Here is a 16,312-nt window from a genome sequence, read left to right as displayed (position 1 = left end):
TTTTTTTTTTTTTTTTTTTTTTTCCATTGTAAAGACATTTTCATCAAAAGTCACGTTGCAATGTCTAAGGATTTTTCTATTCTTGTCATCTCAAAACTTGTACTTGAACATGTCAGACGTATAGCCTATGAAGTAGCACTTCACAACTTCAGTGTCGAGTTTGTCACTCCTCTCTGGATCAACACGAACATACGCAATACAACCAAAATTTCTCAAGTAAAAATACTTAGTTCTATTCCTGTCCATACTTCTTTTGACAACTAGAACTCCAAGGGTACTAATGACCCTCTATTGATCAAGCAGACTATTGTATTTACGGCATCAGACCAAAATGTCTTGCTTTACCAGGAACTGTCCTCGTTAATCTATTTCCCTCAACTGCACAAAATGCTTTGAATTATGACTTGTCGTACTCTCCCCCATTGTCAAACCTCATACATTTGATCTTCAAGCTAGTCTGATTTTCAACTTCAACTTTCTAATTCTTGAAGGTGGCTAATACATCTGACTTGTGTTTCAGGAAATAAATCCACACCTTCCTGTTGAATTCATCATGAAGGTAACGTAAAACTTTGATCCACCAAGTGATGGAAATGGAGATAGTCCCCAAACGTCTGTGTGTTCAATTCTCTAGCCGTTTTTGTGAAGCTAACTTGAATCTGTTTGCTCATAACGCAGTTCTCACAAGTACTCATACCAACAGATTTCAGACCTTCTAAAACTTCTTTCGCAACCAGCATCTTCATTCCTTTGATACTCATATGTCTAAGTTTATTGTGTCATAGACTTGAATTTGAAGCACTCTCATCAACCAGCAACCATGTTCATACACCCTACCGTGGTGTATAAGATTCTAGATTTTATGCCACATGTTACCACCATAGCACCCTTCACAATCTTCCACGAACTCTTCCCAAACTCTGTTGCATAACCTATGCTATCCAACTGACCAATAGAGATGAGGTTCTTCTTGAGACCAGGAATATATCTGACATACTTTAATTTCTATTGATTTTCTGATGAAGTTTTTATGCAGACAACCCTTTTTTCCTTCAATCTCCAAATCTTTGTTGTCGGCAAACATACACCTTATCGAAATTTTAGACTTGAAATTTCGAAACAACACTTTATTTTGACATGAATAAAAAGATGTACCTGAGTCCAAAATACAGGATTCAATTGGACGGTTCATGATGAGTATTAGAGTATCCCAATGTCTTCGGTTGAATTTATAGAATCATCATCTTCTCATTTGTGATTCTGCTTCCTCTTTGGTCTTGTACAATTGTACGAAAGTGATATTTTTCTCCACAACTCCAACATAGCACGTTTGGTCCATTTGAAAAATTTTCACAGTTCTTTGATTTTGGTCGATCTTTGTTTGGGTCCTTAGATTTACTTTTTACCCCTTTGGTCAACACTAAGATCACCACCAGAAGAATCTTCAATTTCTCGTGTGTGAATACTTTCGTTGAGAACTCCATCTCGAATTTCATCGAACTTCAGCTTCTCAGATCCTCAAAAATTGCTGAACACGACAACAATAGTATCCCACGAATCAGGTAAAGATGACATCAAAATTAGTGCCTTAATTTTATCTTCGAAATTAATTTCCATCGAACTTAGTTGACGTACAATCATATAAAATCTGTTTATATGATTATCAACAGATCCACTATCAGACATTTGTAGATTGAACAATCTCCACATCAAATACACATCGTTCATAGTCGAAAGTTTTTCGTACATATTCGACAGTACCTTCAACTAATCTGACATTATCTTCTCCTTGATTATGTAGAACGTCACGTTTCTAGATAGCGTCAACCGGATCAACCCTAAAGGCCTATCGACCCATGAGCTTCCACTGCTCCATAGTCATGGTATCTGGTTTCACCCCCAACAAGGATTCATGAAGATCTTTCTGGCACAAATAATCTTGCATCTTTCGGAAATTAAAATCAGATCCATCAAGCTTCTCAATTCCAATCTTTTAAACTCTTCATCTTCACAAATCATGGTGAATCTCGCCTAGCTCTAATACCAGTGGTTAGGATCGCACAACAATGTACACACTCGATTCAGATGAACACAAAGAACATGAGAGAGAAAACGCAAGGAGAAATATTTGCTAAAGAATTTGTATCGATGACTTCAGGTATGTACACCAATAGAGAATACAGATAATGAAGAAATTACATTTTCAAAGCTCTGTCTACAGGTATATATAAGACTTCGATTTACTCTATAATCACCTACGGTATATAAATATCTACCGTATATATCTTTACCAGATTTTTACTATATAAATAGACATCAAGCTCGATATCCGAACAATAACAACCTTGATCAATCGAATAGATAAGAAAAAACCACAAACTTCCATGTAAGAACGTCCTTAAAAGTTACAACTTTGTACCATTTTATATACAAACAAAACAAAATAAAATAGGCTTAAATGTCAATAATCTGTGGGCCTAAGTATTGTATGCCATCCATGCGAGAGTTTTCTGGCATCTCAATCTCTTCTAACCATCCATATCCCTTAGCCTCTTCTTCTGTCATTGCCATGCCACCATCTGCCATCGAAGCCGATACGAAACCATTACGAGAGTCATGGTCATATTGTAAATGTCGTAGAATATCGATATTCGCATTTCGTTACAATATTTGGATATACTTTTACGATGGTTCACGAACATGATTTGGAACTTACTTGAAAAAGAGCCATAGGGATGCTCCTTATAATATGAACAATCTCGATCGTCCTCCATGGAGTAAGGAGGTCCGAGCACATCAAGAACCGCACACGGGGTTATAGCAGTGAACGAGTGGATGTTGCCTCCTGATGTCGGGTACAAGACAGAGGTACTCGAGGGCGAAGTGAAGACCAAATCAGTTTTCAACTTAGCTAATCTCTCTGCAAAAACAACCCATCATCACTTCAAGCTCAATAATTTCATAAGAAAATTGAGAATGCTCACTTTCACAAGGTTTGGCAGGATCATCACTGTTGGTTGGATCAACCCAATCATATGATTTGATATGCATCTTCCCCAATAGAAGCTTACTAAAAACCGTCATTCCGGGATGGTTGTGTAGAGGGATTACGCCCGTTGCGGGGAGGAAGAAGATGCACAACTGTATAAACGACGGGAAAATCACGCACTCAGGAAGCAAGCCCGAAAACCCGAAATATACAGTATGATCTCGATTTACAATTCATAACTTGCCCCTAAGAGATTCGAACCTCTGACATTTTGATCGATGATATATGCTATCATTAGGTCTGGTTAACCACCAACCCCTAGGCCAACCCTATATACCCCAAGCACTTTGACTAATATATCTCGCAAGCGAGTAATCTCGTGATTTATAGCAATTTACTAAGCTTATGGCGTATATAAGCTTGCCCCTTTTGAATATAACAACAATCACTAGAAGAAAAGTAGTCGGGAACTAACGAAAGACGCTACACGAGGCTTACCGAGAATTTGTCACACTTATATATGGTTGTGTATATTACTCTAGGGGATCCTTTGACTGGAACATTGTGCTTGAAAAACGGTAAATTATTACTAAGTCCAACATCTTCTAACTTCATATTATCTACAGCATCACAAAACAAAAACAATTTGGTCAATACTCAAATTTATATAGGCTAAGCAACATAGAAGTGATCATAACAATAAATTTGCTTAAGAGCTATCAAAAAACTATGTCACTTAGCCAAAAATTGCAAAGACAAGGCAATCAAAGGATCAACATGGCCTAACTAAGCTAATGTAGATTGATACGTGGCCTTTTGGGGAACTCCAAAACAAAGCTACGAGAGTTTATGCTCAAAGCGGACAACCTCATGTCATTGTGGAGAGTCCTAACATGGTATTAGAGTCACACCCTTAACTTAGCCATGTCAATAGAATCCTCAAATGTCGAACAAAGAAGTTTGTGAGCCTCGAAAGTATAGTTAAAAGCGACTCAAATGTCGAACAAAGGTGTGGAGGCTGTTCGAGGGTACTATAGAACCTCCCATGTACATTGTTGGAGGGAATTCAAATGAAACAATATCATACCATTATAGAGATTCGTGATTTCTAAGGAGAGGCAAAAAAAAAAGTAATGTAAAATGGATTCGATCTGAAACATACCAAGAATGCGACAGAGCTTTTCAACTTCACAAGGCAATGGAACAGTTCCAGGGCCTTTGAAGACTTCCTTGCAAGCAACGAACAGTTCCTGAAGCGCCATAGGAACCACTGGAACAGGCCGCTTGATATCTCTACATTTCCTCTTTTTGATATCCATTTTCACATACTGAACCTTACTCATATGCCCTACTCTGTTACTCTTCTGTTCCACCATTCTCGTTTCCGTCGCCATCACAGCTCAAAAACCAAAACCCCCCAAAGAAATCGGCCTCAAAACAGAACGAATCGACCCAAAATCAAAAACCCAGATACGAAAATCATCGAACGATGGAGAACAAGGAAGAACAACGATCTGGGTCGTTGTTAATAGAGCAAAAGAATCAAAAATTGAAGAGAAATGAAAATGGGGTTCGTCGAAAACAAGAAATGAGAGTCGAATGAGTAAGAAAAAGCGAAGAAAAGGGGCAAAGTTTGAAAGAAGAAGAGGGAGAAGAAATGATTATATAGAAAGAAGAAGGGAAAACCAGGGGCCATTTGGAAACAGAGGAACTGGTAGGCTTAAAGGAGTGTTGATTCTGGGGGAGAAAGGGTTGGAGGCCCCTAAGATTGAGAAGAAACCGGTTTGGGGATTCGGAAACAAGTAGTGAAATTTGATGGATTTTGTTGCATGGGTACAACATGCCCTAAACGACACCCAAATTTTTTTTTTCTTTTTTTTTCCTCTGTGGAGACAGAGAAGAAGGTAACGTCGTTGACGAAGAATGAAAAACGAACCAATTGATTTTGAAGGATTGAAACAACTTCTTGATCGGTTTTCTTCATTTTTGGAGACAGTTGATTTTCGAGTTGGAAAGCAATGTTGTTTATAATGATATTGGTTAACATTTAATCTACGAGATATTCGTTAAGATAGTGGTAGAGATGTCAATTTACTCTATCGATTGGGGTTCTGTTCTGGACTTATCTCAAATGGGATGGAGAATATTTGTTTAATGGAGAATGGCGAGAGAGTGAGAAGAGATTTCTCCCCGTTAGATAAAAGAATATGTCAATTTACTCCACGGAGAGCTCTATGAGGACCCATTTCGAATGGGATGGAGAATCTTTGTTTAATAGAGATTTCTCTCGTGTCAATTTACTCTACAGGTCGGAGCTCTAGAAGACCTATCCTAAACGGGAGAGAGAATCTTTGTTTAATAGAGAATGACAAGGGAGTGGGAAGAAATTTATTTCCATTAAATAAACGAAGCTGAGGACAAATAACTTAGCTGGAACGGGAAATGAAAAAGAGGCATAGATACGATGGAAAAGGTTTTTCCGTCCCAACTCGGTGGACAATTCTAACTCCGTCTTGTGTTTTTGTAATGGATAAATATAATTTTTAAAATTGGAAAACATTGTTTTGGTAGGTTTAAATATGACAAGTCTAGCTCTGAATGATAAATAAATTATTGTTTAATTATGTGAGATGTTTTTTTCTTTAATTTGGTCATTTTATTTTTTACTTACCATTTTTTTTTTTTTTGAGGGTTAAATTTGGTATTTGAGTAATTATTTTTTTTAAAATTATTTTATTTAACAATAATTTAAATTCAATAAATTGTCTGAGTTAATTTTATTAAGAAATAAGATATTTAAATCTATAATTTCTTAATCAAACATATGTTCAAATCAGTTGAGTTATGTTCAAATTGAAATTAATTATCCTATAATTTAATAAAAAAAATTAAAGTTTTAATTAAAATTTAAAAAAAATGATGTATAATTAAAATTAATTAATGATTTTATTTTTTATTTTGGGTGTAATGATTGAAAATAGTCTAGAAATAGTATATTATTATTGTACATTACTATATAAATTTAAAATTTGGACAATTTATCCAACTTTCCTATATATATATATATGAAATCTACCTAAATTTGTCACCACATAAAATAATAATGATAATAATAATAATAAATAAATAATAATAATAATGATAATGATAATGATTATAAAAATATATATATATAATTTAAACAGGGATAAATAATTTTTTTTTCTTTCTATTGATAATAATAATTTTTATTGTGAAGTTATAAAATAAATTCCATCAACACTTTTAAATACTTTAAAATGGTTTTTTTCACTAATTATTTATTGGCTATATCAATTTACATAAATGATAAAATAATTTTTATCATTTTATATTGATATGACAATAATAATTGAAAATTCAAAAAAAAAAAAAAAAAGGGTAATATTTGTTTTAAAAAATTGGATTGAAATGATTGTTAATGAATCAAACTGGTTTTAATATAATATATAATATATAGATAACGAATTACATTTAAAAAAAAAAAAAGAAAAAACCCGGAAAATTCATTAATTTCGACATCATCCATTTGTCTTGCAGACATGTTTTTCTCTCTCCTTGCAGCTTTTTCTTTTCTAAAATGAGGGACAAAAAAGTAATTTTGCTCAATTTTTTTTTTTTTTAGACACTAAATATGATTTAAAATTGTAAAATTCTTGAATTTCAAAGTTTATTTTAAATGGTCGATCTTTCCAAAGTATCTAACGGGTCATTAAGTTTTCAATTTTCAACTATTTAATTAGTTTTTAAATTTTTACTTCGGTATCTAATAGCACCTTATTAGATTTACTATTACCATCCATACCCAAAATTTGAATTTAGCACCGGATAGTTCCGACATTTTATGATTGAGCCACTTAAAAAGAAAGGCAGACACCGACTTTCAATTCTTTTTAAATATTTCTTAGTCATTCTATTCTTGAGATTACTCATATTCAAATATGGTATCGATTCATTCATGTACCATTCATTTACTAAGGTATTACGTTTATTAACACAAAATTGAAAGTTTTAGTACTTTTAGATAAAAACTTTAGATCTGTAACTAATAGATCAATTAATTTTGATAAACTTCGAATATATTAGAGACTTATCAGACTCGGGAGCTTCCCGTGCAAACAAAAACTTATTTTGTCACAATTCTCGTAAAATTCTTATCCTTTTGGCAAAGTGAGTATGATATGTATACTTATCTTTAGAAAAAGGGAAAATGTGACACATTCCCATCCCCATGCATTTTTATGTTTGTCTTTAAGTTTCCCAACAACACCATAGTTGCTACAACTATGTAGGTTCATATTTCATCATTTACGTTTCGTTATGTTTTGTCTTGTCACAAAACATTAAAATTCGTTGACAAAAGAATATATATCAAAATATATTTTATCAAATTTTAATTGGATGAAATTGACGTGCCTAATATTATAAAAAAAAAATAATAAATTCATAAAAGATATCACTTTGACTTATAATATTGAATACGAAACACGTTAAAATATCATTTTAGCCCTTGTAAATATCTAAATTTAATCGATGTATTACCATTATATTTTAAAGTTAATTTTTATCGAAATTAATTAAACAACAATAATATTTTACATTTTTTAATTAATTTTTTTGTGAAAATTTTTAGGTTTGTTTTTATTAAATAATATTTTAAAAACAAAATTTATATTAATATAAAACATAAGATTTTATTTAAACTATTAACGATACACTAGAAAAAGTTGTTTTATAATATTAATATATCAATATCTTGAAATAAATTTACAAATGTTGATAACTATTATTATATTTGAAATCATATTTAGATTGAATATTAATAATATTGACATATTGAAATAATAAATTTTAATGAATATAATACATCAAAATTTCACAACGAAATAGATACCGATGAAACGTAATACTATAATTGAATTTTGTACGGCATGTTATTATTAAAATCACGTTAAAAATTGACCTTTCTTTTTCATATCTTTGTTTTATCATTTTCGGAATGGGACAAATACGAGCAAATCCGAATCCCCTATCACCCCAATAAACGAAAAAGATTTTATTGATTTTTGGACTTTGGAAGTAACGAAAAAGTTACAACAATAATAAACATGTAACTTAAGAAAAACCTATAGAGAAGAGAACCAAGGCACCAAAAAGTTCTGTAAGTTCATGAAATGTTACAAACAAAAGCCTAAGCATCAACAAGAAGCTGCATCTCCAGAACAAAAACTATAGCAACCAGTAAGGGAGTTCTGAAGATTACCTGAAAACTTTCGAGTTATTGCGCACTTCAAAAGCGAAGCTCGACTGAGAGGAGGACACCCTCAAAGCGAAGCTCAACTGAGGAGAGGACACCGTCAAAGTAGTAGCTGTTCTTTCTAAGTAGACTATTTAGTATGTAGTTGTTTGTCTATTAGATGGCAGTGAGACCACCAGAAGTGTAAACACTGAGAGATCAAATTAAGGCAGCCTCAATTTGTACCTTCCTTACCGTACCCATCGAACAAATACGAACACAGCTACGATGGTTAAGATCATGCCTGCATATTTGATCCAATTATCAACTCGGTGCCGTCTCTCGATGAGTTTCAGGACGGTATTCGAGAGCCCTACTGTGTTAAGGACATCAAGTGCCTTCCTTTGTGCTCTCTGATGCACAAAAATAAGGGAATGAATATGAGAGAAATGGATGCATAAGAGAGAAGTGAGGAAGCCAATAAAGCCAATAAAGGCTGTAGTAAAGTAGCTGTGGATGCCATTTCAACCTACCGTAGTCTATAATGGCATGTTTCACTATGAGAAACAATCAAATCTTTTAAACGATAATCATAGCACTATAAAAAAAAAAAACCGTCCTTTGAATGTTGGGCCACAAGGCTTCTTTTATAAAGAAACTAGGGGGGTACACGGTCCGAGTTGGGTTGGGTTGAGGATTTTTTTGGACCAATCCAAAAATTCAGGTTGGTTGGATTGGTCTGGGTTTGTCGAGTTGTATGTGCACCGCTAAAAGAAACCATGATAGCCATAAGTTATATAGGTGTAATCCTTCATTATAAAATTTCTAATCCGCAGACTAGAAATTTATATCACAAAGGAATCTTTATCCAATCTTAGATACTAATTACACACTAAAACAGAAAACACAAGTTACGCGCGCCGAAATTTCTATATTACATTTTTTTTTTTTTCACACAATCTAATCATAGGTCACACGAACTCGGACTTCACCAGCTAAAACTTATTAAACCCTGTAAGAAACATTCTTTTAGAGTCCTTAATAAACATAATGCACATGTCCTTAAGCCAATCAAAGTGATTTTTAATCCAGGAGAATCTATAACCGCCAAAATATGGACAAAGACTCGAGTAAAAATTCACGAGTAAACTAAAACTACCAAAAATGATTCATACTTCCAAAACGATCATAACTCAAAGACGCCATACATGCAGCTATCTCCTAAAGCAACAAGAGAGTATGAATATAGAATAGAATCTTTAGCCTATTCACATTTAAAGGGAATACATTATACATCCATAGTCTTTCAAAGATTTCTTTAACAATTGAAGGTAGCCATAGCCAAAAAAGATCAATCTACATGCACTCAGTTATGCACATACCTTCAGCCGGTCCCTTTGCTCGGAGTATTTGAAAAGGATTGCTTCTCCGGTCGCACTAGCTTCCTCTATCATCCGCGATGAGTTTCGAACGGAATTCATGGCTTGTGCCTCATCGTCAAAAATTCTTAAAATGTGAGCAGAGTCACCATTCTACAAAAGCAAGACCAAAAACAACTTAAAATGAATGGTTAAAGAAGGGGTTCAGCAACCAAAAGCCACAAGTAACTAACAATTAGTACATACAGCTCTTCCAAGCAATTCTGCCCTCTCTTTTGCTTCCATCATTCGCTTCTGGTTTCTTAGAAAATAATTGTCTAAACTTTGTTTCATAGAATCAGCCTCCTCGGCAACCTGTTCCACCTTTCTGCAGGATAATTCCCAGTTGAAACACATCAAGGTTGCGCCTTATCGAATTGACTATCCATAATTACAATCAAATCCCAATCCCATATTGTAAAACGTTTGACAATTATAATCCGAACCACATTCAATCCTGGAACCAAAAGAGCATCCTATTTCGTTTCTCTTTTTCCTTGTATGGAAGCAACAATGATTTACAGAACATAACATCCACCAGTTTTGAATAAATTAACAAATCAAGGAATTCAGAATGCATAACCAAATGTTCAATAAAACAAATAAATAGCATCTGATTCTAAATTCGATCCGGAAGATGAACATCAAATGATATGAAACCATACAATTACAAATTCAATCAGAAAAACTCAAAGGCGGGAATGGAACAAAAACCTTTTCCACAAATCACGCTGAGACTTCGCCGCCACGGATCGCCAGAGTCTATCCATCTCAACACAGAGCGACTGGATCTGAGTAATATCCCTCTTGATCGAGGTGGAAAGGTCGGAGGAGTCCATGCTACTGGCCGCCGTGTACTCGAGACGCTCCAATTTCTCGAGCTCATCTCTGGTCCTCAACAGCAGCCTCTTCGCACTATGGTATATCTCCGAAAGCGTACCTCCTCCTCCTTCCAAGGCAGACATCAGAAACACACAAAGACGAATCGAGATTCCGGTTTCGTCAAATCTGAATTCCGAAATGAAGAAAAGAAGAAACAGATTTGCAGATAGTTAAGCGCAAATCAATCAGCAAACCCGAGAAATTTGATTGTCGTAAGGCAAATGAGAGAGTAATTGAAGATCGAATAAAAAAGGAAGAACAAAGATTGCTCTCTCTCTCTCTCTCTCTCTCTCTCTCTCTCTCCCTCCCTCCCTCCCTGTAATTTGTGAAGGATTTCAACGGAGAAAGGAAGAAGACGAAGAAACCAGACCGAAATTACTTCGCTAAGGAAAACAAAACGACGTCGCATTCAGGACGGTGACGTGGCGTACATCAACCGTCGATGTCTACGTCTTTTTGTAATGAATGGATCAGATTGAACGAGTGCGATCACAGGCCTAATAATGAAGGTTTCAAAAATGACATGGACAAACCAATGGTAGGCCGCCAACTCATACAGCTTTTGACGTGGCATTGTTCTGATCATTTTTTATTTTCATTTTTTCCTTTTATTTTAAATTTATTCTATCTTTCATTTTATTTCTTTCTTATTACTCTATAATTTACTACTTTATAATTTATTATTATTATTGTCATTTATTTTTATAACTATAATATATAATTAATTAACCATACATTAAACTTGTGTATAATTTTAATAAAATTCTTTATTTGAAAATAATTATTAACATTATCCCCAAATTTAAAGTTTATACACTTATGAATGAAAATTATTTTAATAATTTGATTTAACAATTAATTAGTTACGTACTACAATAAAATAAAATTATTAGAAGTAAAAATCAAATAAAAATATTATTTATTTCTATAAAGTCTAGACATCATTTCCCTCACAGTTATCTGATTTACAAACACTTTATTCCCAAACATCTTATTTCCAAACATTCTCAAGTATTTTAAACAAAACCCGAGACCAAAACGACCCCTAAAAGTATTTGAATCCAACCCGATAAAAAATTTGCATTATATTTATTGAAGTTTACACAAATTTCATGTTGAGATTTACATAAGTGTACAAATAAGGAACATAAATTGCTGAACTAATATTGGTGTGGGTGTCTATGAAACCAATTTTAATAAACGAGTAAGTAATAATTTCATCAGAAATTTCCAATAACACACAAAATCGGGTAATATGTTCACCAACTCTATATGTTCCTAAAGGTCGACGACAAATCTGTAGTGTAAAAAGAAAGAAGACTCAACTGTAAGTTGTTCGAGAATAGTAGCGTAACCCTTTGCCACCCTTTGCCTAAGTTTCGGTTATGAACGTCGACAAACTGGCATCCCTAACTTGGGGGTTGCCCAATTCTCCACACTATTGTGTTGTGTGTATATCAGTATAACTATGATTTGACAAGGAACAGAGATAATCATAATGACCATTATAATCTAAAGATTAGAACCCCCTGGCAAACTGAAAACAAGCAAGATCACTCTTTCAACACTATTTAATAGACTTTTTACTCTTTCCATTTTAATACTTTGAAATCTTTTGACTTGTAATACCGTCTGTAGTTTACAGAGTAAAAATCACTTACATTGATTTAGCGGAAAGTTGCACTTCGGTTTCCGGTAGCAGGGAAGGCATGGCGTCGTTTGCCTTGCGGTAATTCCACGGTTTCACTGTTCTTGTGAACTCTATTCAGATCTAAATCTGACTTTAACCCAGCAATCTTCGATGCCTTTGGATCTTTGTCGTCCTCAAGTTTCGAGTCTTCCTCCAAATCTTCTCCAAATTCTATTTGTTTCCTTGCTGCTTCGTAGTCGAACGGTTTGATCTGCAAAAAACCACTTTGTTTTCCTGAATCGTCAGTTTCTCGAAGGTTCATAGCTTGTTCATTAGAATTCAAACATTTTTGAAAGCTAGAAGACAATTCGGACAGAGACATTGGTTCGTCGTTGTTGTCGTCGTCGTCTATTTCAAGAGGTGAACTAGCACTAAAACCTTTCAACTTTGGCTCATCGGTGGCTGCTTCTGCAACAGGATGCAATTCTTCGTCTTCATCTTCGTCATCGTCATCTGAATCATCTTCCAACATGATAATCTCATCTGTCGGGCAGGGTTTCGAAACTGGCATTGCAGGTAGCTCTATATTCGAGGTTTTTGTTGACTCGGCAACAGGTGCTTCGGAATTTTGAGTTTTTAATGTAGTCATGGTGGTTGGTTCTACAACTGACTTTAATTGCTCACTCGTTCCCAAGAATGAATGAAAGGGTAGAGTCACAGAAGATCGGATTTTATCCAACTTGTTCTCTTCCTTATCCTAGTAAAAATAAGCGATACCAATGAGGCAGCAACAGGAGAAGAACTAAAAGAAATGGTATCTTACATGTTACACCAAAGGACCCTACCTTTTTATCAGTATCTAATTTTCTCTTTGGGGCCGAGTTTCCCAATAGCGAACCAAGACCGCCTCGGTTAGTTTTCTTTTGCAACGTAATGTTCACTCCAGTAACCTTAAACAGGGAATCATTTAGAACATAGATCTCAAGCAAAGAAACCAATCAGACACAAAAGGAAGTTCTAATTAGTCTCTAACCATGGTTAATTAGATATACTTCAATACCTGCGCTACCGGGTATTTATCGCCATTGGAATGTTCACCCAGCTCCAATGTTGTTGGGCCCATCCCATTCAGAACAGGATGCGTTGAGTGGTCTACCATTACACATTTTCCAGGTACAAAGGGCCGGTATCCATGTTCCAAGGGTGCAACTTTAGACTGAGAAGAGGACGAACAGATCTGATCACTGGCAGTATTATCAACAGCACTGTCTTTCACAATTGGGATTGCGTATCTCAAATTCGAAGTATCGGGCATATTAGTTTCTTGATGTTCATTAGCTGATGTGTTTTCTTCTGATGCCTGTCATGTAAACAACATATCAACAGCGAAGGCAAGAGAATGTTAAAAATATCAAAATATCAGCAGCGAAGAAAAACGAAAGAATCATAAACATATCCAATCAACAAGTAATGAAATCAAATGTGCAAATGAAAAGGTAATCATCTACAATCTTAAAAGCAAACAGAGAGAAATTCGTCTGATATTATCGAGGTTTCCAATGGCTCAAAAATGTATCCATTCATTCTACTAATGGGTCGTTTATACGAAACAGGGTTGCTTCATGAAAACGGACTACACGTACTAGAACATAATATACAGATACACATTCTACATAAAATCCTTGTCGGCGTTAACAAGAAGCCCTCCGTTCTTTTTTATGAAAAGACGATGTAGGACAACAATTAAAGGAACATTAAGACTTCCATATTATACCGTTATACAACTTAAAACTAGACTGAAAATATTGCAACTTGAAAGATGAGTCATTAGTCTGCCAATACCCTCATGCTACCAAAATGATTTAGTTGAGCTCTTTTAATTAAAAAGCTCAGAAACCAGAACAACATTCCTCCATATCTATTCTAGACGTAGAATAAAGCCGGTGCCTCCAAGAATAAATGTGTTCCCTTCCTCTCATTTAAACAACTAAATAATTCTAGCACTAATCATATAGCTAAACACCATGAATTAATTGAAGGTCAGGCCCTTAAAAACCTAGGGAAATGCTCTCGAGTCCGATAAGTTAGTAACAACAACAGCATGAGGTTACAAGCACAAGCCTTACCGCCTCGGTACGGACTTCCTTCAAACGCTCAGCAGCCTCTTCAAATGCACTTGAATTCAGCATCGAATGCCTAATGATGGTTACAATTGAAGCAAGATTGCGCTCAATGAATGAATGCTTTGATTTCAGTAATCTACGTAATTTGTTAATGGTGACAGGCATCTGCTTGGCTTTAACAATAAGAAAACTATGTTAAAATTCTGCAGTAAGCCACAAAAATAAGATTATTTCGAACAACAAATGCCAGCGTAGGTTTCCCAGTTACCGATTTCCAGAAGCGTTTTGTTTGGCAGTATGTAACCAGTACTTTCATCCTCTGCACGAGCAACAATATCTCGCCACTCAAAGAGACTCTGTCACATTGAAAATAAAGGATATTTACTTCCAGCAACATAAATTAAACAGGACATATGATCTAACCTCTAACCAATTAATTTCATTTCTAAGAAGAACACGTTACTTTCAGGCTGGAGTAATGGTACTCCTGTCAAGTGGAAAATGACTCAAGTCTTTTAAGTGTTAAGTGGAAAGGTGACCACAAGACTAAAACCTTCTTCCTGGCAGATTCTACCAAGAGTGCTGGACTGAAATGAACTAGAGTTGGAACCTCAAGTTTAGAGGAAAGTTGTCAGACACTGGGCATGAAGAACGGGTTTGTAATAGTAATCCCTCCATTATTTGTCCGTGGGGATTCTTCTAATTTCATTAGCAAATTGGGTGGACTGCTAAACCCCATTTATTGTATAAAAGAAATAAGATATTTGTAAGAGGTCTTCACCCCTGTTACCTTCCTGATGCAGATATATTATGCATAGAATGTAAAGTGTAAGAAAGCTTACAGCAGCAACAGAAAGCTGTTGAGCATTGAAACCAGAGCCCTGCAATCTATATTAAAATTAATAGAAATTAGGACGTTTCTTACAAATACTTAAAAGTTCCACTAAATGCAAGGAGAAAAGAAAAGGAAAATTCACCAGCAGGAGCAAAAGTGAACAACTGTAAATGGTAATGTTCTTTTTGCTGAAGAATGAAGAAAACTTACCCGTATACATAAAAATATGAACTTTCCGTCAACAGCTCCTTCTCGTAAAGATGCAGGCATACGTCATAACTTCGCTTGTAGACCTATGAAAAACAAGGTAGTTTCATCAAAAAGGTAAAGCGATGCTACATACCTTCAGCCACCTCAGAGCAGAAAATTAAAGGTGATTTCCTATATTGAACCACACTGATCCGTATGAGAAAACATGGAGTGCAACATTTTCTTTTAGGAAAATATGAAGTGAAACTTGATTGAGTTTGAAATATTACAGGCAGCAAACCAATATCAATACAAAAAAATATATAGATCCCCATATGTCAAACGCGTGAGTGAAAAAACAAAACAGATTTCATAATGTTATAGGTCAAACCTCATCTGGCAGAATAAGTCTTAAACTAGATTTTTAAAAATGCTGGCTATGGAGATTGTACAACCTGAAATTGTTACTTCCATACTTGTAGCAACATCATACTTTTGAACATTGACAGAATAAAAGAATAAATATAATCATAATCCAGAAAGAGTATATACGCTTTTCCATCAGCTCTACATAATATCTCTTAGCTTAATGAAATTCATTCAGATTCCAAGATTTTTTTGAAAACCATATCACATTGGAAAAGGAAAAAAAAAAAAAAAAAAAAAAAAAAAAAAAAAAGAAAAAAAAAAAAGAAAAAAACTCAACATATGTTTATGCTATCATTTAAGTGGCTAAAATTCACTTCCAATCTTGATGAACTCATTAAAAACACAAACATTGTTTATGGTCTCAGTTGCCAGTAGCTTTAAAGAGATCCTACAATTTGTAAGGCAACCATGAAGGTGGATCAATATTAGCAGAACGCTAAGGATATAGGTAACTGAACAAAGCTCACCCACATTTCCCTAAAATCCAATTTTTTCTGGATTTTTTTTTTTTTTTTTTTTTTTTTTTTTTTTTTTTTTTTTTTTTTTTTTTTTTTTTTTTTTTT

The 16,312-nt window shown here is 34.5% G+C and overlaps 2 protein-coding genes and 1 pseudogene across 2 annotated transcripts in view; all 3 read right to left on the bottom strand.

Moving 5' to 3' along the window:
• Positions 1 to 2,130: 2,130 nt before the first annotated feature.
• On the bottom strand, positions 2,131 to 4,768 carry LOC111478295 (plant cysteine oxidase 2-like). The gene is made up of 5 exons (XM_023122492.1): positions 4,152 to 4,768; positions 3,488 to 3,609; positions 2,985 to 3,141; positions 2,717 to 2,920; positions 2,131 to 2,579 (listed from the first exon to the last, which is right to left on the bottom strand). Exons 1-5 carry the CDS (start codon positions 4,381 to 4,383, stop codon positions 2,455 to 2,457), a joined length of 840 nt encoding a protein of 279 aa, XP_022978260.1. The 5' UTR covers positions 4,384 to 4,768; the 3' UTR covers positions 2,131 to 2,454.
• Positions 4,769 to 8,140: 3,372 nt separating this feature from the next.
• On the bottom strand, positions 8,141 to 10,865 carry LOC111478310 (annotated as a pseudogene).
• A 1,164-nt stretch (positions 10,866 to 12,029) lies between these two features.
• Positions 12,030 to 16,312, bottom strand: part of LOC111478169 (protein RRP6-like 2) — an 8,494-nt gene continuing 4,211 nt past the window's right edge. The window contains exons 8-14 of the mRNA XM_023122315.1: positions 15,342 to 15,424; positions 15,139 to 15,184; positions 14,565 to 14,652; positions 14,300 to 14,469; positions 13,234 to 13,533; positions 13,019 to 13,123; positions 12,030 to 12,930 (exon numbers count right to left, since the gene is read on the bottom strand). Coding sequence (XP_022978083.1) covers positions 12,211 to 12,930; positions 13,019 to 13,123; positions 13,234 to 13,533; positions 14,300 to 14,469; positions 14,565 to 14,652; positions 15,139 to 15,184; positions 15,342 to 15,424 — 1,512 coding nt within the window. The 3' untranslated portion in view covers positions 12,030 to 12,210. The remainder of the gene's footprint in view (positions 12,931 to 13,018; positions 13,124 to 13,233; positions 13,534 to 14,299; positions 14,470 to 14,564; positions 14,653 to 15,138; positions 15,185 to 15,341; positions 15,425 to 16,312) is intronic.

The sequence above is a fragment of the Cucurbita maxima genome, unplaced genomic scaffold (assembly GCF_002738345.1).
Source record: "Cucurbita maxima cultivar Rimu unplaced genomic scaffold, Cmax_1.0 Cma_Scf00004, whole genome shotgun sequence".
Classification (NCBI taxonomy): domain Eukaryota; kingdom Viridiplantae; phylum Streptophyta; class Magnoliopsida; order Cucurbitales; family Cucurbitaceae; genus Cucurbita; species Cucurbita maxima.
Note: the sequence above shows the minus strand (reverse complement) of the source record. Positions and strands in the feature narration are given on the sequence as shown.